Source organism: Myotis daubentonii, chromosome 2 (genome assembly GCF_963259705.1).
Source record: "Myotis daubentonii chromosome 2, mMyoDau2.1, whole genome shotgun sequence".
NCBI lineage: Eukaryota > Metazoa > Chordata > Mammalia > Chiroptera > Vespertilionidae > Myotis > Myotis daubentonii.
The window spans coordinates 40,937,008-40,962,417 of record NC_081841.1 but is presented as its reverse complement, the minus strand read 5'-3'; the positions used below and the strand labels follow the sequence as shown (position 1 = coordinate 40,962,417).

The 25,410-nt window shown below is 35.5% G+C and overlaps 1 protein-coding gene and 1 pseudogene across 1 annotated transcript in view; one reads left to right on the top strand and one right to left on the bottom strand.

Moving 5' to 3' along the window:
- The window catches only part of SYT10 (synaptotagmin 10), a 69,790-nt gene that overhangs the window by 2,985 nt on the left and 41,395 nt on the right, over positions 1–25,410 (top strand). Inside the window, exon 2 of the mRNA XM_059680966.1 lies at positions 14,384–14,744. Coding sequence (XP_059536949.1) covers positions 14,384–14,744 — 361 coding nt within the window. The remainder of the gene's footprint in view (positions 1–14,383; positions 14,745–25,410) is intronic.
- On the bottom strand, positions 16,495–16,604 carry LOC132229096 (U2 spliceosomal RNA; annotated as a pseudogene).

The window sequence follows — 25,410 nt, the reverse complement described above, 5'->3', positions numbered from 1 at the left end:
CTGGCTTTTAAAATGCCAATAAAGAGCAAGTTTCACCATCCCTTTCACTGTAACAGCAGTAGCAGTAATTGATATTGAGGGTCTACCAATTAAGTTGACCGATTCCATATTTTAGTAAAATTTGTAAAGACTTAGACTTCCTGCAGCTGCCAACACTAGTTAATTTACTCTTTTGGAATAGTTTGTTAAAGACATCACTGATGTCAACATCACTAGTACACTATAAAGTTCATTATGTGTAATTTTTAGAAAATCAGATTTTCACAGTCTTTTTACCACTGATTTTCTCCTCCCCTTAAAGAGATATGTTTGCCTTAGCTGGTTTGGCTCAGTGGATAGAACGTTGGCCTGTGGACTGAAGGGTCCTGAGTTAGATTTCAGCCAAGGCCACATGCCCAGGTTGCAGGTTCCACCCTCAGTAGGGGGTGTGCAGGAGGCAGCCAATCAATGATTCTCTCTCATCATTGATGTTTCTATCTCTCTCTCCCTTACCCTTCCTCTCTGAAATCAATAAATAGCTATAATAATAAAAGTGCAATATGCTAATTAGACCAGACGGCCGAACAGTGGAATGACTGTCCAGATAACCTTCTGGGCGACCTTCCGGATGACCTTCTGGACATAGCCGGGGCTGCTAGGGAAGCCCGGGTCCTGGGTGCCAGAGGGAAACTAGTGCCGGCAGAAGGGGGATGGAAGGCCTGCTCTTGCACAAATTTTGTGCATCAGGCCTCTAGTATATATATAAAAAAGATATGTCACCCACTAAATCATCATAATGCACAATATGATTTAATACTAAAACACAGGAAAAATACAAAACAATCTATTAGCCTCAAATATTATTTTTTTAGATATACTGTGACTAAATAGATGTAATATTTTCTGAGCTGGATTTGGGTTCATTTCCATTCAGTCTTTAATTACTGCTCCATGTCCAAATGCTTTTAAAGTTTTAGAAAACTAGGTTGTTTGCACGGCAGACCTCATAAATCATAGCTAACCAAACCCAATTGTGATATAACTTAGTCATATCACAATTGTATAGATCTGGCTTAATATAAATAGTTGAAATAAACATTTAATACATCGATGATTTAATTTTGCATTTTTTCACTTTTAATTTGAAACAAATTTTAAAATAAAAGTGTAGGTGTAGTGCTGAGTAGGCAAATGGCAATGAATTTCATTGAAGTTAATTATTAAGAAAAGAGATGGCTACGTGAAATTTTAAAAGTTACATCATGATTTTCCTTTGTAATTAAGGAATTTAAATTTTAACAAAAGAGTTTAAAATGAGTAAGGGGAGTTCATAAGTTTTTCTCTACAGACATAAAGCAATGATTACTCAGTTAATTTATTTATAATTTTTATATCATTAAACTGCTGAGTTTTACACATTCTAATCAGCGTATAAAGAATTACAATTTAGAAACAGTGGAAATTTTTCCTTGTGACTTGTAGATTTGGAAAAAAGCAAGTAAACCACAATGAATTCAGAAGTATGCACCATTTGAAGAAGATGCATAAAAGGATTTTGTCCTTCCTCTCCATTGTCACTCCACTGATGAATGACCTGGTTCTTCTATTTCTGGTCTCATTTTTGCTTGCTCATCAATACATGTTGTGCTTTGTCTAATTTTCTCTAAAGCTAAATGGACAACTCCCTTCAAAGGCTAAATAGGTCCCAGCAAGCATCTAATTTTCTTAATTCTAAAACATCAATATTTTTACAGTATTAGCAGGATATTTTCTCTTGTAACAAATTAAGATCCGTAAGTTCTCTTTATTTAAGCAGTAAGTCTCTGACATCTGATTCTTACAAGATTGATTTTATGTACAAAGTATATAGCTACCCATTTTATTCAAATCACATTTTCTTTAAAGCCTAATCATTATTGTAATTTTGTTTCATGGCAAAAAATAATGTTATTTTGGGGGTATATCTGCATTCATTTGTTGAATAAAATTCTGGCAGAAAACAAACATCATAAATATTTAATAAAATTTCCAATGCCAATTAAAATGATCTATACTTGAAAATGTAATTGTGTTCTTCCTGATTTACATTTTAATCTACTAATGATGTGCGCATTACGTCAATAGAATATAACTCTTTGAGGGCAATTGTTTGTTTACTGTTTTGTCCTTAGTGCCTAGAAAAATCCGTGGCTCCTAATAGAATCTCAATGAATGAAAGAATGAATAGTTGAATCAATGAACTTGTCCTCAAGAAGCCTCAACTTTCTTATTTATAAAATTATGGGTGGTATTTAATAATCTCCAAATCACTTTTATAAAGAAATTGTATATAGTATGTTTGTGCCTCCAATTTCTAATACAGTATCCTATGTAGATAAGCATTAAAATATTTACTTTCTGGAATGACAGGAATTAAAGTACTTGAGGCATTTAGAAGCTAAAATGTAATGAGCAACATCCTCATGAAAAAGCAATGGACAGCGTCACTATATTTGTGTTGTATAATAAATGTATGAGTTTATTGAAGTTCTACTAAAGTGTATACGTCTGTTTAATATATTCATGTATAGTAGTAAAAGGAAAGCCTGTTTCCTTAAGTAGAAATGAGCCTGAAAATAATATATCATTATTCAAATTGCTGTTAGTCATTCCAGTTAGAACTAGAAAACATTGTTTTGCAGTTGTGAAAACTAATGCAGGAAAAGTTGGCAATTTCCCCACAAATCACAACTAGTTAATGATGGAACTAGGAACCCAGGGCTCCTAAGATCCTAGGTTCAACAAAAAGTAGGAATAAGAAGAGATCCTAGGGGCATTCATGGTGCTCAAGAGCACTGGAAGAAATGTTTGCAAAGATAGACTCTTAACTATTACTATACTGTTGGCTGTAATTAGTGGTATACCATAAGGTATCAATAAGATTTCGTAGTGTACAGTTATGACCCAAACCCTAAACTTTTTTTATTAGATTTGCTGTCATCCAAATATAAGATACAATGTTCATTTTTTTACTGGAATATATGCATGCATATGCACTTAAGTATAACAACTGTTTACTCATTTCTTCCAAATATAATTGTTTTATTTCAACAGTAAAATCTTGTAAAAGCTTTTAGTGTGTTTCAATACACAACTTTGAACTGATATAAACATAACTCATTTTATATGTTCATAAAAAATCCCATAATGAAAGCAGATATTAAATTACCAGTTAATTTTTTTAAAATATATTTTTATTGATTTCAGAGAGGAAGAGAGAGGGAGAGAGAGAGATAGAAACATCAGTGATGTGAGAGAATTATTGATTGGCTGCCTCCTTCACGCCCCCCACTGAGGATTAAGCCCACAACCTGGGCATGTGCCCTTGACTGGAATGGAACCTGGGACCCTTCAGTCCATAAGCCAATGCTCTATCCACTGAGCCAAGCCCGCTAAGGCATTTTTAATTAGAAAAACAATACATTAAAATTTCATTGGTTTATTTTCCTACCATATTTTAGCTAACTAATTAACAGCTCATATTATTATTAAAATTCAATATTATGAACATTGAAGACAGAATATTACAAAAGAGCTGAGAGTTATCTATTTAAAGATTCCAAAGTATGATTGGTATTAATGTGTCAAAGAAAACTAGACCTCCTAATAGGGAGTGTTATTAAAGATCAATAAATTATTTTACTTGTATCTAATTTGTACAATACCAATTTGTTTTGTTGGTGGAATACCCAGCACTGGCCAAGCTTAGAAACAAAATCCCTAACTGAAGAGATAGCTGCTTGTTATTATCTCATACATTAGTTTTTCTTTTCCTCATAACATTAAATATCCTAAGTGGCCACTGAAGCTGTGAGAGCTTACATTAACATGACTTATGTAGACTATTAGAAAACAAAACACCACATATAATTGGAATTGTTATGTGATGGCCTCAGAGCTAAAAAAGTAGAATCATCTTGGGGTGGTTGGGACAGGATGGGGAGGCGACTGATATAAATAACTATTTATTTCATTCGGGTACATCCTGAAGTGTGTTATAATCTACTGTCTAACATTTCATCATTAAACAGAGAACAATTACAGTCAATTTTTTAAATCTTATAAATGTCAGTTTGTTCATAGGGCAGGATTTTTTTAAATGAACAGCAAGGACTATTGTATTCTCTTCAGCCTTCATTATCCCCATAGTTCTGTTTCAGAAGTCATAGATTTAAGGAATAATTGATATAACAATATTAAAAAGCTTACTATCATTCCTAATATGTTTCTGTATGAGTTGTTAATGTATACACAAAGTGGTTTTAGTCTTGTACTTTTATTCAACAACTATTTATTGTGCACTTACTATGTGAAATCCATTGTTCCAGATAGTAAAATGTACTGATACCATTAATTGAATGCTGTGCGTAGTTGTACACATTAATTTAAATATGTAATTAATATACAATCATGGGTTATAAATCATTTACTCAGAAATGAGCATATATAAAGACTTTTGTTATAAATTTGGATATTTGAATACCATATTGGGATATCATATTATCTTAGAGCAATGGTTCTCAAGCTTCCTAATGCCGCGACCCTTTGTTGTGGTGACCCCCAACTATAAAATTATTTTCGTTGCTACTTCATAACTGTAATTTTGCTACTGTTATGAATCATAATGTAAATATCTGATATGCAGGATGTATTTTCATTGTTACAAATTGAACATAATTAAAGCATAGTGATTAGTCACAAAAAAAATATGTAATTATATATGTGTTTTCCGATGATCTTAGGTGACCCCTGTGAAAGGGTCATTCAATCCCCAAAGGGTCGCGACCCACAGGTTGGCAACCAACAGGTTGAGAACTGCTGTTTTAGAGCCTAATCTAATTCTTATTGAATCTAAGATGTTATTGATTATGAGATGCACCATTATTTTTACATGGTACCAGAAAAATAAAACAACCAAATTGGTTAAAGTAACTTTAAAGTTCTGAGTCTAATCTTTCTGAATGCTTTTTTGATTCAGAATTGAAGATGCCTTTGTTAATCCACTCATTATTAGACTGTATGCCATTAAGAGTGCTGTCAAGAAAGTTATTGATGCTTTTTCTTAAAATAATTTACAAAAACACAAAGGCTATTTTTGTTGTGCTCCTAAGCTAGCTGTACAGTTATGGGGAATGTAGGCAATGTTGCCAAACTCGTCTGACACACACTATTTTCCCACCTAATATCAACAAAAGTTTGGCTTAAACGGTCAAAGGTATGCTTCACTGTTCTCTCCAATGTTTTCTTCCCAGCCAGTGAGAGTCATTCAGTGGCCTTCAGTAATGATGCTTTTCCTGTGATGCATACATAGAGAAAGCTATGACACCATTACTTCCTGGCTATTAGTGATTGTAACAAGCGATGGATACTGATATTCACTCTGATTTCAGGAAGAGAAAATGTTTAAAAATATTGATTTTGTAATCAAATCTATAATAATAAAAGCGGAATATGCTTATTAGACTGGTCTGAATGACCTTCCAGACAACCTTCTGGATGACCTTCTGGATGAAGCCGTGGCTGCGAGTGCCGAGCCCCTTGCACAAATTTTGTGCATCGGGCATCTAGTATGATGTAAAGACTTTTTTGTCATTTACTGAAATTCAAAACCAAGGCAAAAGTCAATACTATTCAAGTGGAAACTGTAAGTGGCATTGCTGCAAGGTTAAGTACATTGAATGATTACGTATTGAACTTGTAGATGAGGAAGAGACTGCGAGTTGTTTCCCAATATTCACTTTCCCCTTCCGTTTCACAGGTTGGAATCCTTTCTCTTTAAGTGGCATGAGGCAGAATTAAATTTAAAAAAAAAACAAAAACTTGAAAAGGACAACTTTTCTCAGTCTTGCTTGTAGTTTGTGCAGCCATATGACTAAGTTCTGTTCCTTGGAATGTTAGCAGCAGTGATGTGCACTTCTTCCAGACTGTGCCCTTAAAATGAAAGGACAGTCACTCATCATCCCTTGTCCCTTGTTATTCTTCCTCCACTCAGCTGCCTGGAATGTGGGCATGGTGTCTTGCCATCTTGGACTTTAAGGAAAAGGCAAAACCCTTTGCATAGCAAAGCAAAAATGCAGAAGAAACCAGGATTCCAGACACCTTGAAGCTAATGTACTGCCCTGGCCTGCTTAGGCCAGGGCACTCAGTTACCTGAGCAAGAAACTTCTCTCTTGTTTAAACCACTGTTAATTTTGTCCCTTGTTATAGAAATCAGAAGTATGCCCTATTACAATAGTATTACCATAAGTAATTTCAAATTTTCATCTTAGCAGCAGCAGCTTGCCTCAACTTCCCTGAGGCACACTTCAGCTTTTTTGAATAGGAGTTTTACTTTGATTTAAGTTTTATTCCCCCTCTTTCTTGACAGAATGATGCCATAAATGTGGTCTGTGGTCAGGCAACAATGGGAAACCACCATAAAAACAAAAGGCTAGGAATATCTGTGAACTAAATTAGAATTTGATTAATTATGAGAAATAAATTTTTGTACATTTTGAAAATGTACTAGCATTTAAAAATTTGGAAACATATGATACAGAAAGTGCAGATAAGAGTATCAACTAAAGCAGTGGTGATTGGGAATTCAGAGCTTGCCAGTGGTCTGTGCTTTTCTGTGCGGTAATAGCCATCTGCATGGGGAGTAGGTAATTAGAGTTAACAGTTTTCACAATCCATAGTGAATAGGACCATGTAGATGTTATGATCTGGTTATACAGAGTTTAGTAAAAGTTTCTGAGAAATTGGCATTTTTAGGCTTACTCTGTTTTCTCAGTTTTTCAGAACTGTGTCACTTTACTTCAAGATACCAAGATGTGATCACAGAGTATGATTCCTATAGAAAAAAAAAATGAGTCAGAGATATACAGTCAGACAGAAAGTGGTAGAACAATGGTTATATATGTGTAGGTAAGCAAACCAGAATTTGAGCAATTTTAAATCTAATTATCTTAGAGCCTACTCTAATTTTTTTTAAATTTCATTAACACTTAGTCTTACCAAGATATAATAGGGTGAATGTTATATAGTGGATTCTTTTTAATTATACAAAGACATTAAAAATTTTAGCCAGCAAGTCCTGCTCATCAAGTTGGCCCACTGCAGTGAGCAACTTCATAGTCCATATGGAAAAGGCAAGCCATTCATACTTATCACCCTGGACTCCCTGGTGGCACCTTTTCTACAGTGATCGTCTCTTCTCCACCTTATCTCTTTTCTTTATGATCATGCCCAAACCCTTGCTATTATGCTGAAAAAATACTATCTTAGAATTATAAATTCAGGTATATCAGCCTACAACCAAAAGCTCCTATGATTTCATCTTTCTCATGTAGAAACTTCAAAATGTTCACCTTTCTACTTCTCTGTGAATTCCCTATCAATAAAATATGGCATCACACTTATAGGCATCCTTCATCATTGCAATCACTTTCTCCTTTGAGGTTTACCACAGTCTCCTGGATAGGGAGGGACCTCATTCGTGGACAAATTCATCTGTCTCTCTATCCCTACACCAAAGCAACTGAATAATTAGGCGATTTTAAAACCAGGCCGACTAGTATCACTCTATTAGTATAAAATTAAAAAGAAGCTTCAATTTTGACCAAAAAATCCTATTTTTTCCTATTGAGTTTTCTTTTGTTCTCTATGTTCCTATTTCGAACTTTCACACTCTACTTAAATATTCCAAACTATTCCCAAATAACTGGCAGTTAACCCTAACTTCCACTTGGGAGAGAAAATACAAACAAGAATTTTCTAGACTTCCTACCAAAGACATATAAACTTAACTCATTCCAGAACCACCCTCCTTTGCTTACAAAGGAAGAAGTGATCCAATTATTTTACCTTTGAGTCAGGCCCCATCCATTTTCATGTGTTATGGGACTTCATTATTAATTATTCACTCTGCTTAACATTCTATCTCTACTCATTCCTTCCCATAAGTTTTAAAACATACTTAAGTATTACACATCCTACTAAAAGTACCTTCATCAACACCACATTCTACTCTAGTTGTTGCTCTAACTCTCCTCTTTTCCTAAATCTGGTTTCCTGAAGGGATTATCTACTCATAGAATTCACATCCTCACTCCATTAACCTTTGTTTCATTAGCCTCATTGAACCACATTAATCTAGTTAACACAACCTTTGTTTCACTGGCATCACTGAATTCATTAAACACCTAGTTGTTAAATTTAATGGTTACTTAACCCTCAAATTATTCTCCTCCAAACTTATGAAAACACATTGATCTGATTCTTTTTATACCTTACTCTTTACCAACCTTTATTCATGCAGGCTTTTTGTTCCTTAAAGTTGTATTTCTTAAATATTGGTGTAATCAGGCTTTTGTGGAGGAGTTTATCTTCTCTTTCTTGGATTCAGATTCCACTATTTAAGTAAGTCCTTCAATTTTATCTTGAGTTGTATTTTGCTCAGAATTTCTACTGGCATGACCACAGGTCCTGGAAACTCAGTAAGGCCAAAGCTGAAGTCATGGTCTTCCTTACGTCATCATCCTGTTTGTCTCCTAAAGCGTTGCATTCTTGTCCTTCAGTCCACACTCTTTCACTACAGCTTTGACTTCCCAATTATCTCCGGAATCTGATCTTTTCCCCCATTTGAGAAACCCTCATTTGGCGCTGCGATAATCTTTTATGTGGATGACTATTGTAATTCTGTTACCTAGTTTCTCCTCTTCTACTCTGGCTTGCACTCTTCTCCTTAGCCAGAGCATCATTTCTGAAATGTATACCGGACCATTTCAGTAACTGACTTAAAAATGTTATTAGGGCTACTTGTTTTTCACTGCACTAAATCCAAAGTCATAATATTCTTTATGTCATGGTTAACTGTTGAATCACAATCACAAAAGAGTCATTAAAACATTCTGATGACTTTATAAATCCTCCCATAATCTTTTGATAGGTTATTTTTATTTTGTTAAACAGATTTTGTTTAAAAAATCATGTCATAAAGATCTAAGTATTAAACAGATTTTTAAAATATTTTTAATGATTTGTCATAATTGCAAGCAATGTAAAATTATATAAAATGCAAGTAGCTTATTTTTATAGTCTGTTTTATCTTTCAAAATAAAATTGTATTTAATCTACCTTCTTTCACTTGTTGCTATTGAGGGGAAATACCTTTTCCCCTTGCATTGTATTTCTGGATAGAAGGAGATCCAAGATGGGAATATTTATGGGACCTTACCCCACTCCCATCTCTGAGATATGACTTAGCTGTTACTCTTCCTTTGAGGTGTATGCTCTGGAAACAAATATTCTCTGCTCCTCCATGTAGTGAATTTTACAGGATTGAGTCCTGATGGGGAACACCTGTCGTTGTCCAGCCAGGCCTGTGCCTGTATGGGTAAGTTTAATTAATTCAAGGTGATATATTAGCAAGTCCACTTTCTAATAGACCTAAGGTGATATTCCGAAGTATTTTAATTGCTACCAGCTTGAATACTGTGTCTGTCCCTCAGCTGTGCTCTGCACAAATAAGTAGGAAAATAGAATGTTATTTATTAGCTTCCTACACATTAACATTTACTTGGAAATATTGGTCTCCATTATTAAAAATTCACTCTTCAGTACCAGATATCAACATAAGATGAGTCTCTCCTCTCCTTTCCAAATTGTGACCCACCATTCAATTTATACCCAATCCATGTCTTTGCCTCTTTTCTCCTCAGTACTTACTCTTGGTTTAAAAAAAAAGATAATTGATGATAATAATAGCAACCCATTTTCATACATATTATGTGAATTACTTAAATATTTTATATACATTTTCTTATTTAAATCTCACAACATTTCTTTGAAATAAATATTCCCACTTTACTGAGGTTCTTAAAACCTAAGCAGCTTGCCCCAAATCACGCAATGGTGGGGTTGACATTTGAATCCATGTCTTGATTGTTCACAGTACAAGCTGTTCTACTATCTTCCTAGTAGAAGGTTTTCTGCATATTCCCTCCAAATCAGTCAACTTTAGGTCAGTAGCCACCTTGAACTCCACAGACATTTTATTGTCTTTTTAGACAACTCCCAAAATATATACTCAGTAGCTCCATAAACATTTTTGACTTTGTAATATATAGCAGACACTAGAAATAAAAAAGTGAATAAATTTGGATTTTGTTCTGAAGGATAGGGGAGTGAGTGTATTGGCAGTATGGGAACATTTAGAAAAGCAAAATAAGTACAGATCCATAATTCCTTACCCATAATTATGAAACCTCAAATCCTGAAAACTGAACATTATTTTGTAAATTATGACAATTTGGTATTAACACCTCAACTGAATTGGCATTAACTATTTACAGTCTTCAATCATCCCACTCAGTGTTAACTAATTCATGTAGTTCATTATAGATATATTAATGTGTTTAATTACTAGATGTTATCCCGGATAATATGTACCATGTTACCTTTGTAATATCCAAAAGAAAATAATAATAATTTTGAAATATATGTTCTAAGAGTGTGGGTTAAAGATTTATAGGCCAATCAATTATTATAATACTAGTGTCAGAGTGGTGGGTGTGCTTTAAAAGCCTGTAGGAATAGGAGAAGCAGAGAGAGCTTCAGGCAAGAGGCATTATTGTATCTCATTATTGAAGAATGAATAGAAATTTTCCAGGCAGCCAAATAGGAGGAGAAAATATAGTGGAGCTACATGAAACAGCCTGAACAAATTCATGAGAGAGTAATGGTGTAGTCAGAGTAAGAAGTATAGGTAGGAGAGTGGAAGAAGAATGAAGCTGGATCAATAGCCAGGAGTCAAATCACAAAGATGCTATGGAATGCCATGCGAATTTTGGCTAAGGGGTGACCTGGAAGGATGTTAGGCTAAGAGAGAGCTGAGACAGTGAGTATATAACTCAGTTGCCAGGACATAACTTGGTTTTTCTTCATGCTACCCTGGAATTATTGATAGCACAGCCTTTCACTTTCAAAAGTGACTTGGTTGAAATGTTTCATGGCTCCCCCAAATGATAGAACCAGATATTGATTTTAGAAAGAAAATTGTCAGCAATAGGCAAGATGGAACTGGGGTCAGAGATTTCCACAGGGCTTTTCTCTAAGATGAGAACAAACGTATGAATGCCACAGCCCATCACTAAGGAACAAGGGCATAAAAGAATTTCATAAAATCCTTGTGGGTGGAGTAATAAAAGGTCTCTAATGTCTGACCCCCATTAGTAAGAAAAGAGGAGTGTTCCATTATAGACTGAAAACTACCCCCCTCCTTTTCCCTACCTCACATTGTCCCAGTTTTCTTATATCTTGGCATTTGGCTCTAACTGGGTAGAAGTTAGCCTGTTGGAGAAGTTAATTGGGTTAAAATATTCATAAAATACAATGTAAATGGAGCTGAAAATACATGAAGATTAGGAAGCCATAACTGTCATATTTATTCTTCCATTTTTAAAACCACAGTTAATATTCAGGAAGCACATTCATTTTATACTTTTTGTCTTTCCTACAAGTATGGTGCTGATGAAAATCAAAAGTAAAAATAAAGTGAAGTACAAAATATAAAATATTTTCACCAAGGGAACATAAATGGGAAATATATTCAATTATTGATAATCAACTGGAAAGTAAGGAAAATATTAATGTCTCTGCATCACATCATATCAAATCAATTTTTATCCTTATAATTAAGTAGCAGTAAAAACTTGGAATTATTTTTAATTCCTGAATGGATTTTCATTAGCTACAAATTGGGAGTTTAAACAGAACCATTTTATCTTACTAATCAGGAAAATGTAAATTAAAACAAGGTATCATTTCTCCCGTCAGATCAGTGAAAATTAAAGTACAACAATATTTCTCTGAGATTATAGGAACTGATAAACTCATATGATGTTTTTGTTACAGCCACTCCGGAGTCACAATTTGGAAATATCTAGTAAAACTAAATATGTGCATAACCTGTGACTCTACAATTCTATTTCTAGATATTAACCTTAGAGAAACATCCCCAAATATGCACATGGAAGAAGGTACAAAGACAGTAATTATAGCTGTGTTGTAATAGCTGGGCATAAACTAAATATCCACCATGATGAAGTATTATGGAGTGCTATGTGACATGAACTTAGACCGCAAGTGTTGCTGAATAAAAAAAATAAAGCAAATTGAAGAGTAATATGGAGTCAACCATTTATGTAAAAAGTAAATATGGAGTAAGCCATTTATGTAAAGAGTATATTAAACAATTCTGTGTCTTTATGTTTTTCAAGAGGTATCTTTGTTTATTAGAGGTTGGCCTGGACAGATACACACCCCACTGAGATAAGTGGTTGCTTCAGGGAAGGAAAAGAACCCCTGGATTTACAGTGCCAGTTAAAGGGAATTAGGTTTGTTCTGTATTCGTTTGCTAAGGTTGCCAAAACAAAGTTCCACAGACTGAGTGGCTGAGATAAAAGTGTCAGGAAGGGTTGATTTCTTCTGAGGTCTCTCGTCTTGGCTTGCAGAGGACCACTTTCTTCCTTTGTCTTCACATGGTCATCCCTCTGTGAGTGTCTTTGTCCCAGTCTCCTCTTCTTAGAAAGACACCAGTCATATTGGATTAGGGTCCATCCATATGACCTTATTTTGCCTTAATCACTAATTTAAAGGCCCCGTCTCCAAATGCAGTCACATTCTGAGGAACTGGGGGGTTAGGACTTCAACATAAGAATTTGGATGGGGTAGAGGAACAGACATAATTCCGCCTATAACATACTCCTAACATTTTTATTTAAAACAAATGAAAGAAATTGGATTCATATGTGACACGAAGGCTAAACTAAATTTGTGAGATAAATTGAAAAATTATTTGAATCTAGAACAATTTTCCTTCATAGGAAATCTATTTGGTCTTCAGAACTTGAAGAACACTAGAACACCAGATTGCTAGCATTGATTACCTAGGAATATGAAAATGGAAGCAGGTCGGGAGATATTTACTTTTTTAAAATAGACTTTAGTTTTTAGACTGGTTTTATATGTACAGAAAAAATTGTAAAGATAATACAAACTTTCTTTTATTATGATTTTATGTTAGAGTAGACATTTATTGCAATTAATGAACCAGTATTGGAACATTGTTAACTGAAGTGTATACTTTATTCAAATTTCCTTAGTGTTTACCTAATATCCTTTTTTATTCCAGGATTCCATCTAGGATACCACATTGCACTTAGTTGTCATGTCTCCTTAGTCTCCTCTTGGCTATGACAGTTTCTCAGACTTTATTTATTTTATTTTTGATGACCTTGACAATTTTGAAGAGTACTAGTCAGGTATTTTGTAGAATGCTCTACTACTACAATTTGTCTTATGTTCTTCTCATAATTGGACTCAGGCTACAGGTCTAAGGCAGGAAGACCACAGAGGTAAAGTGTCATTTCCATCATGTCATATGAAGTGTACATGCTATCGATATGATTTATCACTCTTGATGTTCAACTTGACCACCTGGGTGAGGTTTCTCCACTGTAAAGTTACGCCTTTTTTACCCCTTTCCATACTGTATTCTTTGGCAGGAAGTTACTCTGTGCAATCCACACTTGAGTAAGGGCATGTGCTCAACCTTCCTGAAGGCAAAATATCTACATAAATTGTTTGTAATTCTTCATAAGAGATGGGTCACTTCTCTCCCATTTATTTAGTCGATCTTATTAATGTTTTTATTATATTTCTTTGAATCATTTTACATAATAAGTATGTATTAATTTGTAAATATTTTTCAGTAAGAATATTGTAAAGGGACTTAGATAACAAATCCTAAACTAGTTTTGGACTTTGGAAATTAGGAGCATGCAAGGTTATCAAACTATAGAGTTTGAACATACAGCTAATAGTGCACACATTCTCTATGAGTAATATGTTATTCTCATTTACACTATATAAAGTGGTTTATACAAATATTTAATGTTATTTCCTGCTCAGAGAGAGAGAAGGTTGAATTAAAGATGAAGGAAACAGAAGCCTTTTCTGCTTATGCAGTTTCTGAGTTTCTTAAACTTCATGTCTTCATGGCAGGTTGCAAGTAGCCAACCTTCATTTTGCAAACTCTTAGACCCCTTATCATGTCCTTGGAAATAATATGCATCTATCATGCTTTTTTGGTATACAACCTAAAATTTCCCTGGGATGGAATTTTTCAAACATCTCCTTTGAGAATTTTCTGACATAATTACTAATTTCTTCTCCCTACCAAGATAACTTAAAATTAAATTTTTGAAATTCTAAATGAGGAAGCTGTTACTAGTAGTTATAATGTAAAATCACCTCGCCACTTCTGCTCTTTTATGTACGTATCAATGAACTAGTATTTCTTCACATTGTAATTTCTCCCCAGATATTTCGGTCAGCTTGTTAGCAGTCGTCGTCAGCTTCTGTGGCCTGGCCCTGTTGGTGGTCTCTCTTTTTGTCTTCTGGAAGTTGTGCTGGCCTTGCTGGAAGAGCAAACCCGTGACCTGCAACATCAATAATGCTCTTCCGCAGGCCCCCGCGAGTGCTCCTGCCGAAGTGCTTGAGACTGAAGAGAAGAAAGAGCTTAAAGAAAATGGAAAGCCAGCACCGAAAGCTATTGAGCCTGCAATAAAAATCAGCCACACTTCCCCCGATATCCCAGCAGAAGTTCAAACTGCTTTAAAAGAACATTTAATTAAGCATGCACGTGTGCAAAGACAAATTACTGAGCCTGCATCTTCAACCCGGTAAGGGAAGTTGAAACATTTAAAACTCTGTGTGTGTGTGTGTGTGTGTGTGTGTGTGTGTGTGTGTGTGTGTGTGTGATTTCAGAAGAGAGAAAAACAGTGGGAAAGGAGAAAAAAGATAAACAGAAGAAATGCGAAATACATATGAAACATAATTGAATAGAGGGAATGGGTAGGACAGATGATTATTATTTACTCTTTCCCTTGAAATATTATTAGTTGATAATTACTGCTTATAATCTTTCAATTTAGTTGAATTCAACCAATAAATATCAAGAAAACAGCCATAGCATGAAATCATCTAAAAGTTCACAATCAAAGCCTAGGAACAGAGGTTTAGTCTACAGTTGTTTAGCACGACACCATAAACGTGGAGTTGCTGGAAATGTTCACTGCTTCTTTGAATTTGTATAGACCATACTCTTATACTGGACAGAGATTGGTAAGTTCCACAAGAGCTCTGTTGAATATCAGGAACAGACATGAAAGGAACAAAGAGAGACATTTTACCTCAGCCTGGAAAAAAATCACTTAAAATTTGCTTGAATGAAAATAAGTTGTTATAGTGTGTTTTAGATTGTGTTAACTATAATGGAAAAAAAGATTCTTATGAGGAGTCATTTTTTTCTACTAAGTGTGAGTGGTCTTCAATCCTTAAAATGAACAACATGCTAGTAGCAGTTTTTCTTTATTTCCCAGAAGTAGTAACTAATTTTAACCTAGCGCGGGGTAATAAATGGTACTGCAGGTAAATTGCTAACTGACTTTCTGATCTTACCTTTCTACCTCTCTAAATTGAAGGTGCAGCCTAGCTTTCTGACATGACATATTTTTGTGTGTTTAGAAATCTATCAAGTTGACAAACTGGGCATGGGTCATGTTTGCTACTAGAATTGAAAGAATATATTCAATATATCTTTTATGAAGTAAAAAAGAATTGTATTTATCAATCAATCCTCTTCTTTCTCAAATAAACTCCAAAGGTATAAGTGAAAATAATTATTGTTTGGGGGGATAAGGAATTTTGGGATAAAGAGGATATAAAGGGGTATCTTTTCAATTTTGTACTTTTCTATTTAAATTTTATAACCAAGATATGCCTCATATTTAGTTATTATTTTGACAAGTTTTCCTGAGTGGTGGCACTTAAGGTTATGTTTAAAAAAATTTTTATGATTTTTATGTAACATGACCCAACATATATTTATTTAAATTCATTTATTATGGATATTTATAAAATAATTGTCCCATGTGCCACTTTTTAAAATATCTATAGGAAAAGCTGCTTTAAAATGATCTCATGTAGTTTCTTGGTAATCACTACTATCATTGCTGCACACTGTGGCCAAATATTATATGTAATAAAGTATGAAGACACTCAGGAATTTCAGTTAAAATATTCAATTAAATTACAAAAATTTAAAAAATATTAACAACAGCCATGAATATATACTGCCTTATTAGCATTCAGAATTATTCAACTCTTTTAGTCGAGAAGTACATCCTCCATAAGGACACTCAGTTCATGAAGAAAAATTGAGGTAAGCTTTGAAAATTGCTTGTTTTTCTCTGCCCAAAAGCTTTTTGGAAACCTCAGAAAAAATACTATCTTCAAGGTATTATCTCTTGAATATAAAGAGTTGGCTTATCTTTTTATTCCTAACTAGGGGAGAATGAAAGAGTATGTACTGAGAACACGTGTGAAGACTTGGTTTTGGCTACAGAATTACTTTCTAGAAACAATATACAATAGGGGTGAAGACACATCATTCTAGACCTGGTTTTCTCAGTAATTATGTGCAATTAAACTGATAAGAACAGATACTACACTTGATCTTAGCCAAAAGGCCGAGAAGCGATAATTATGTGCAATTGAATAAATCAGAAAACACTTTTTCTTTGAATCTTAGAAAACATAAAATTGGATTGTACACATCTCATATTTTCTATAAGAAAAAGTGAAATAGAGATTCATAGTTTTTCTAGAACTTTAATATTTCACCAGCCTTTTTGAATTTTCTTGTTTATGTGAGTGGCGGGTAAAGAAAGAAAAAAATATTAATTTTTTGCTTGCAATTTAGTCACTTTGCCAGGCAACCTTCCTACAAATCCTCTGCCAACCTGCATGAAGTAAGTGTTGTTAATTATCCCCATTACTTGTGAGTTAACTGAAGCCTAGAGAGATTTCAAAATTTGCCCAAAGTCATGCAGCTGGCGAAGAGTTAGAGTTTAAATTTATCTAGATGAAATACATTTTAAGCAATAAAGCCAAGCAGGTATAGTTTTTTGCAAAGATATTGGTTATAAGTCTGCTGAGGACAGATATTTTGGAGGTTAGAGAATGAGAGTATCATTCTGCTCATTCTACTCAGAAATAAGGAATTATATATGGTTATTATGAATGACTAGAGTCATGATTTTAATGTTTGGCCTTGGGATGAATTCCATGCAGAAAATTTGATTATATCAGTTCTCAAAAATCCCAATCTACATAAATTACTTTATTATGCTAGAAATTACCTTTATATGGAGAGGAAGAGGAAGTTGCTGAGTTTATTACACAGTCCACTTAGACACAGAGATCAATGGTACATTATTATAAATCAGATTATTCTGCTCAAATGCTAACTTTTCACTGAGATGTAGCAAAATGAAACCATATATACACACACAAAATGAATTTAACATTAATGCTTGGTTTCTTCACCTTATTAAGACATCCCAGCTACTCTTCTATATTTGGCTCAGGGAATAGATGACAAACATCATACTCTTTCAAATTTTAATTGTCTCTATACTTAACATTCTGAGTTTTCAGAAGTTAACAGCATTGCTGGAAACTGCCACATTTTTCCAATTTCTCATCTCCCTGTTCAAATACCTGGACACTGGCCCCATCAGCCTGCTAGGCAACCAAACAACCCTGTGGACTTTCATGTGATAACTTCATTACACATTCTTCTAGCATCCATCTTGATTGATTGTTGTTTTTTTTTCATCCAATAGGCTTATTTTGTACATACTTATTTCTGGGAATAGACAGTGTATTCTACACACTCTTCCACTCTGCTAATTCTAGGGAGCTGGAAAAAAAATAGGCTACATAATGCAAAGATAAGATACTTAATACCAACTTCAATATAAGGAATTACAAGTGCAAACTGTATAGTGAAGAATGCAAAATTCAGATAATAGGAAAATCATTGCCAGCTGAGGCACGGAGGAGTGCCAGCCAGTAAGCTGAGGCTAAAGGAAACTAGTAATTTACATAAATGGCAATCGGGAGGGTTTGTGCATCCCACATGGAAACATTTTATGTGAAAAGACATAGAACAAGAAAACTCTCTAAGAAAACAGCAGGTAAATTACCTTAATCAGAATATAGGGGAATAATAGAAAATAAAATCAGCTGGAATTAAAGTGTGAGGAGAAATCATAGTCAAGACATTCAAAGTCTGTCCTGTCAAAAATATTTGCAGAAGACTCCCTTGAGTAAGAGCTGTGTTTTAGGAAAATAAATTTGGCAAAAGTCCATAGGATAGACTAGAGAAGAAGATATCTACTAGTATTTTGTATCTAATACAGTATTTAAAGCATAATAAAAATCAGGAAGTAGCAAGCAACAACAAAAAGACAGAAACCTGAGAAAAGTCGTAAAGGGAGAATGTAAGATCCCTTATAAAAAATAAATTAAGTGTCATGTTAGTTTTTTCAAGTTTAGTCCAAACATTTTAAAAGCCTGACATTCAAACTATTACAATCTGATGATACCAAACTACCATTATAGCACTTTCGGTACTTCCACACACATAGCACTATACTGCTTTCTGAGGCAGAGAATCGGCCAAACTCTTTTCTGTATTGCTCTTGACACCTTGACAAAGCACTATGGGAACTCAGGGTAAATAAGGTGTGGCAAAAGTAGGTTTACAGTTGTTTGTATGGAAAATAACATAGTAATAAATAATAATACAAGAGTAAACCTATATTTTCCATACAAACAACTGTAAACCTACTTTTGCCCCACCCAGTATTTGTTGAATAAAAAATATCAACAACAAATGAACGTAATGACTTCATCTTATCTTTTCTAATAGATATTTCATGGTTGCCAATGAGGAGGGTCCCTGGTGTTTTTTTTTTATCATCCTCCAATAGACCTTGACTCTGCCTCTGTGCTTTTTGCACTTGCTGTTTCCTTGGTCTGGAATGATGACCTCCTTTTTGTTTTCTGTAAGATCTTTAAAGAAAATGCATTTGAGAGTCTACTTTTCCTGCTCAATCATAAGCTGTATTATTTAAAGTCATAGTTACAATGTAGCAGTTGATGCTTATTGCCCTAATATTGAACTACTGCTGTTCTGCCAAACTACATCCTAAATTCTCAGAGAACAAGGCTGTGAAACCTGATTTCCATCATTTTGTAGGTACATAATAAACACCAAGTGAATACTTTTGATTGACATCTCTCCACTTCACTTTCTCCTTTAAAAGCATCATTGGGTGGTGATATAAATTGTGCTCATATTAAAAAGAGGTTAAAAGTGGTATACTCCCAGGCATGAGTCTGAGGACCAATTTCCCGGGCATTCATTAGTGGTGTTAAGGTGAAGTGAATAAAAAGTGGCAAAATAATTTGTTGAGGATGATGAGTAACATAGGTTAGGCACTATTTGAGAGGATTCTAAGTACCTACTGAAAATAATTAGGAAACTTAATGGCAGACCCAATGAACAAAAGCAGAAAAATGTACATGGAAAGAAATCATTGACTCATATGTGCTGATGGATTAATAATTAGTTTTGGTTGCTTAGAAAAGTAAGTCTTAAAATCATCAGACGCAATGTCAGAAAGAACACTCAATGTATATTGTTAAACAAGAGGTGAAGAAGTATGTAAAATATGTAAAACTGGATTGCATAGTATTCTTTAAGATATTTTTTAAATTAAATTTCTCTCAAAAGATAGCCAAAATTGCAGTTATCCATTCCAGGACACTGTAAGGACTGGAAAGCAACATGTAACACCAAGGGAGAGTTTAAAAGGTATATAGTTGCCCTGGCCAGTGTAGCGCAGTTGGTTGGGTGTCGTCCTATGTACCAAAAGGTTGCTGGTTTGATTCCTGGTTAGGGTACATGCCCGGTTGTGTAAGAGGCAACCAATGCATGTTCTGCTCTCCCATGGATGTTTCTCCCCCTCCCTTCCTCTCTCTCTAAAAGGAATTAAAAATACTTTTTTAAAAAAAAGTTTATAGTTAACTAGGATATCAAGAAGCAGGACTTGTCCACAACAATGGGAGAAACTGAGATCTAGCTCCTTGAAATAGAATTGCATGAATCAAGCTGTACAAATGCTTGAAGTGGTTAAATAATCCCCTTTATGAAACACTAGAGGCCTGGTGCACGAAATTCATGCACTCGGGGGTCAGGGGATGTCCCTTAGCCCGGCCTGAGCCCTCTCACAGTCCAGGAGCCCTTGGGGGATGTCCGACTGATGCCATCCATGGGGAGTGGGCCTAAGTCATCAGTTGGACATCCTTAGTGCTGCCACGGAGGTGGGAGAGGCTCCTGCCACTGCTGCTGCACTCGCCAGCCATGAGCCTGGCTTCTGCTGAGCGGAGCTCTCCCTGTGGGAGCACACTGACCACCAGGGGGCAGCTCCTGTGTTGAGCATCTGCCCCCTGGTGGTCAGTACACATCATAATGACCATTTGGTCGATTTGCATATTAGGGTTTTATTATATAGGATATGCATTTGATGTACCCATTAACTTTTTTTCTGAAATGGGATGCCTCTCTGAATCAATCAAAGTCAGGTATAAAACCTTACAAAGTAGATTCAAACTTGAAGAGTTTGTTTTTCTGGCACTGATAAGTATCATCTCTTTAAAAGCCACTGATTTTAAATTGATTGGGCCCTCCTTCTTCACAGTACAAACAATGTTTGGGGGGGTTGATTCTATTAGTCACAGAAATGTTAATTAAATTATTTTGATACAAATTGCAAATGGCATTTCCTTAGTTCCAGCATATATTATTATGAATTGATAAAAACATGAATACTACTGACTGCACCATTATAAAGAACACAATCAAGTAAAAGGATTTTGGAATGGAATGTTAATCTGAAAACAGGGAATTTTAATACACTATTTGTAGTATGCTCAATGAAATGTGGAATATAGAAGAGGTGTCACCCAGGGTGGCAGGTGAACTCAGTGGGAAGACTAACACATTTTCCTCCTCCAAAACCTAGCTGTGCTCACCAGGAAGGAGGCTCCTGATAACTAGCAGACACACTGAGCTGGAAATGTGAAGCTAGAATACATAGTTTAGGTCAAAAGACCCTCTAAAGAATTAGTTATACTAAATAGAATGTTCTTAGATTTATTATTTTGACCAGAGGTTTGTCTGTATTATTATTACAGAGGGGTGTTTTTTTTAATGTTTAAGGCTTCATTTTGTATTGCTTCTTTTTAGTAATATTAAATATGTTCTCAGAACTTTATTTGTAGATTGAAAACTACCAAGATATGTTTCCCAACCTAATTCATAGTTTCATGGCATTTCTGTAAATATATATTAGAGCAAAAGCAATTGTTTATCACCTGTTATGATTTTTATACTTTTTTTTTTAACATGAAGAAAGGTCAGGAAGCAAGTGTTTTCAGAATAACTAACCTTTGTTTGAACCTTTATTTTTATTAATTGCTATTTATAGATTGCTGGTAAATTATTTGAACAGAATAAAAATAGATTACTTAAATGAATTTTAATTATTATATTGCATAATTGAGAAGAAAACAGTTTTCCCTCTAAATAACTTGTTGTTATTGGATTGTTTATAAGATGTCTAAATTTTTTGGGAAAAAAGAATTCAATGAATTTATTAATTCAGTGATATTTATTGAACACTTGTTATGTACCAGGCATTTTTCTAAACATTTGATATATATTAGGGAACAAAATGGCCAAAAATTCCTACCCACATTCTTGTGAAAAAGAACCACACAACATAACTAAGTAAATTACATGATGTATTAGAAGGTAATAAGTTCTATAGAAAATAATAGTGCAAAATAAAGATATTGGTGGGTCTAAATGGGAGAGGGGGCTGCATTGTAATTTCAAATATGATAGTCTGTCTGTATAGACTATCATATATGAAATGCTGAGATGTTTTGGAAAAATCTTGAAAAGGTGGGAGGGTGGGCATGAGAGTGCCTGGGGAGAGCTCTCCATGCAAAGGCCCTGAAGCTAGAACTTGCCACTTGTGTTCCAACTGCAGCCAGGAGGCCAGTGGCTATAGCAGAGAGAGCAAGACGAAGAATGCTGGGAGAAAAATCAGAGCGGTAACAGGAGCTGAAACATTTGAGCTAAAACATTTTAGGCTTTTACTCTGAGTAAAATGGGAAGCCACTAAAGGGTTTTTATTCAAAGCGGTGGCATGATCTGACTTATGCTTTGAAAAGATAACTCTGTTGTTTTGAGAATGAACATTGACAGAGGCACAAGGATAGAAATAGAAAGTTCATTAAGGAGGCTATATAATCCAGACCATAGGTGATGGTGAGACCAGGAAGGTGGTATCAATGATGGTGAGAACTGGCTGGATTCAAGATCTATTTTGAAGGTAGAACAAACAGAATATCTTTTTTTAAATATAATTTTATCGATCTCAGAGAGGAAAGGAGAGGGAGAGAGATAGAAACATCATAATGAGAATCATTGATCAGCTGCCTTCCTAACGCCCTTAACCGCCCCCCTCCCCCTCACCCCCCCCCCCCACACACACACACACTGGGGACCAAGCCTGCAACCCCGGCATGTGCCCTAACTGGGAATCGAACCATGACCTCCTGGTTCATAGGTCCACACTCAACCACTGAGCCACTCCGGCTGGACTAAACAGAATACCTTGACAGACTAGCTGTGGCATATGAGTAAAAAGAGGGGAGTCAAAGAAGATGCCAAGGCCCTAGCCTGAGCAGCTGGAAAGATCAAGTTGAGATAGACAAGACTGTAGATGGGGTGAGTTTGAGAGGCAAGAATGGGAGACCTATTTCTGTTGAGTTTCAGAATTCTATTAGAAATCAAAGTGGAGAAGTTGAGTAAGCAACTGGATAATAACTTGAATTCTGGAGAGAATCTGTGATATGTATATAAATTTGAGGTACAGGTATACACAGCTAGTGTCCAAAATCAGGAGATGATATTATCAAAAAGGTGATTATGGATTAAAAAAAAGAAAATCAAAGATGAATTTCTGAGGGACTCTAATGTTAAGACATAAAGAACAACATAGTAGAATGAGAAGTAGAGATGCATGAGATAGGAGGGAAGCCAGGAGGAAATAACCCAGAAGCCAAGTGAAGAGAGTATGTGAACAACCAGGAGTGACTCCGATCTTCCCAGCTTGCTTGAGGACTGTGGACTGACCTGTGAGTTTAGTAATATGGGGGAGACATTGGTGCCATTCTCATTAGTTATGCTGGAGTTGGGATGTGAAAAGCTAATTAGAGTGGGTTTAAATAGACGGGAAAGAGATAAACTAGACAGTGAACATACCATCTTTAACTCTTTCAAGGAGTTTGCTGCAAATGTTTTAGAGAAACAGAGCAGTACAGAGAGAGAAAGTGAGGGGAATAGAAGGTTCCTTTCAGATAGGAGAAATCAGAGTATGCTGTTATGTTTATGGTAATCTATACTAATAAAAGCCTGGGTGTCCTTGCGCAACATCCTCATGTCATCACAAGATGGCCAACACAAGATGGCCAGCAGGGGAGGGCAGTTGTGGGCCATCAGGCCTGCAGGGGAGGGCAGTTGGGGGGGACCAGGCCAGCAGAGAGGGCAGTTAGTGGTGACCAGGCTGGCAGGGGAGGGCAGTTGGGGGCCATCAGGCTGGCAGGGGAGGGAAGTTGGGGGCCACCAGGCCAGCAGCGGAGCGGTGAGGCATCAATCAGGCTGGCAGGGGAGCGTTTAGGGGGTGATGAGGCTAGCGGGCAGAAGTGGTTAGGGGCAATCAGGCAGGCAGGCAGGTGAGCGGTTAGGAGCCAGCAGTCCCGGGTTGTGAGAAGGATGTTCGACTGTTGGTTTAGGCCCAACCCTATAGGCCCGATCCCCCAAGGGGTCCCAGATTGGAGAGGATTCAGGCCGGGCTGAGGGACACCCCCCCTCCATGCACAAAGTTTGTCCACTGGGCCTCTAGTAATCTAATAAAGAGGGAGAATTATACAGGAATTAGAGAGGAGCATTCTTGAAGGTAATGTGAGAGAAAAATGGGAATTAGTCTACAAGTGGAATGATTGTCTTTAGGTAGGAGCATGGGTGGTTAATTTAATAATCAACTGGAAGGCAAAATATATGGGTACAGATTCAGATAGGAGGGTTGATGAGGTATTGTGAGTCTGGAAGGTTTCTGCTCTTTGCCTCAGTTTTCTTAGTGAAGTGCAAAGTCTGGTCATTAATGGAGACAGGGACTGAGCAAGAAGTTGATGAATGTGTGAAGAAAGGTGGAAAAGTGTGAAATAGTCTTCTTGAGATCTAGGAGATTTAAGAGAGAGAATGGGTTGCTGTGCAGCATTAGGGTCAACATGAGAAATGTGATCCTGAATATAAAGTGAAACCATCAGAGTTGTTTTATGTTTTACTCCAGTCAAATTCACTTGCACATGTGCAGGTGTAGCAATGATGGAAAATTGAATTTAACTGGTTCTGTGGTTTTGCTCTAGAACTAAGAAAGTAGAGAGCAATAAGGGAATTAGGGATGTATGCATAGAATGGCTTTAATAATTAATCGTGGGGTTGAAACTAGGTAAAGAGGGGAAATTATATTAAGGCATTAGAGATTATGAAATGGTAATAAGATCTGTGGATTGAAGTTTCTGTTGAGTTGGGAAAGTTATCTAAGTTGGAGTAGAAGAGATGAGATGTTGATCAGAGAGAGGCATGCATCAAGTAATATTGACTATATCTAGCAACTTTCAGGTGTTCAGATAAAATGGGGAAAGTTTTTCCTTCACCATCTGTAAAAGTACTTGGGTGGTGCTTTCCTAGATTTGAAGGGTAAGGATGGGATCAGAAATAATTGAATGGCCTACACTTGGATTGGTTGAATATTTGTGTGACACTAAATTAGCCACTTATCTCTGTCATTCCAAAAGAAAGAAGAGAAGAAAAAGCAAGCAAGAAGATCTGTGTTGTCATGGTAATAGTTTAACATTGTAATAATTAAAGCTTCTCTTAGCTGACTAGCTCAACTGTGACTTAGAATATGCACTATTTACCCTATAATTAGGGCACTGGCTTACTAGAACAAAAGTGTTACTACCCTGATTTCCTGTTAGAAAGGGGCTCTTTACAGCTATACACTTATATTCTGAAGCATAGAAAGAAATTACTGATTTTTAGGGAGAGGATGGAAGATTAAAATTTCATTATATTGAAAAGTATAAGTGAATGTGAAGTTATGGAACCAATCTATAAAAAATGAGGGATTATTTTTAGGTTTTTGTTTTTTTTTTTGCTCACAAAGATAAAAATTGGTGCATAAGATATATAGATATATATAGATATATAGATATAGATATAGATGATATAGATATAGATATAGATATAGATATAGATATAGATATAGGTATAGATATATAGATATATATCTTACCATT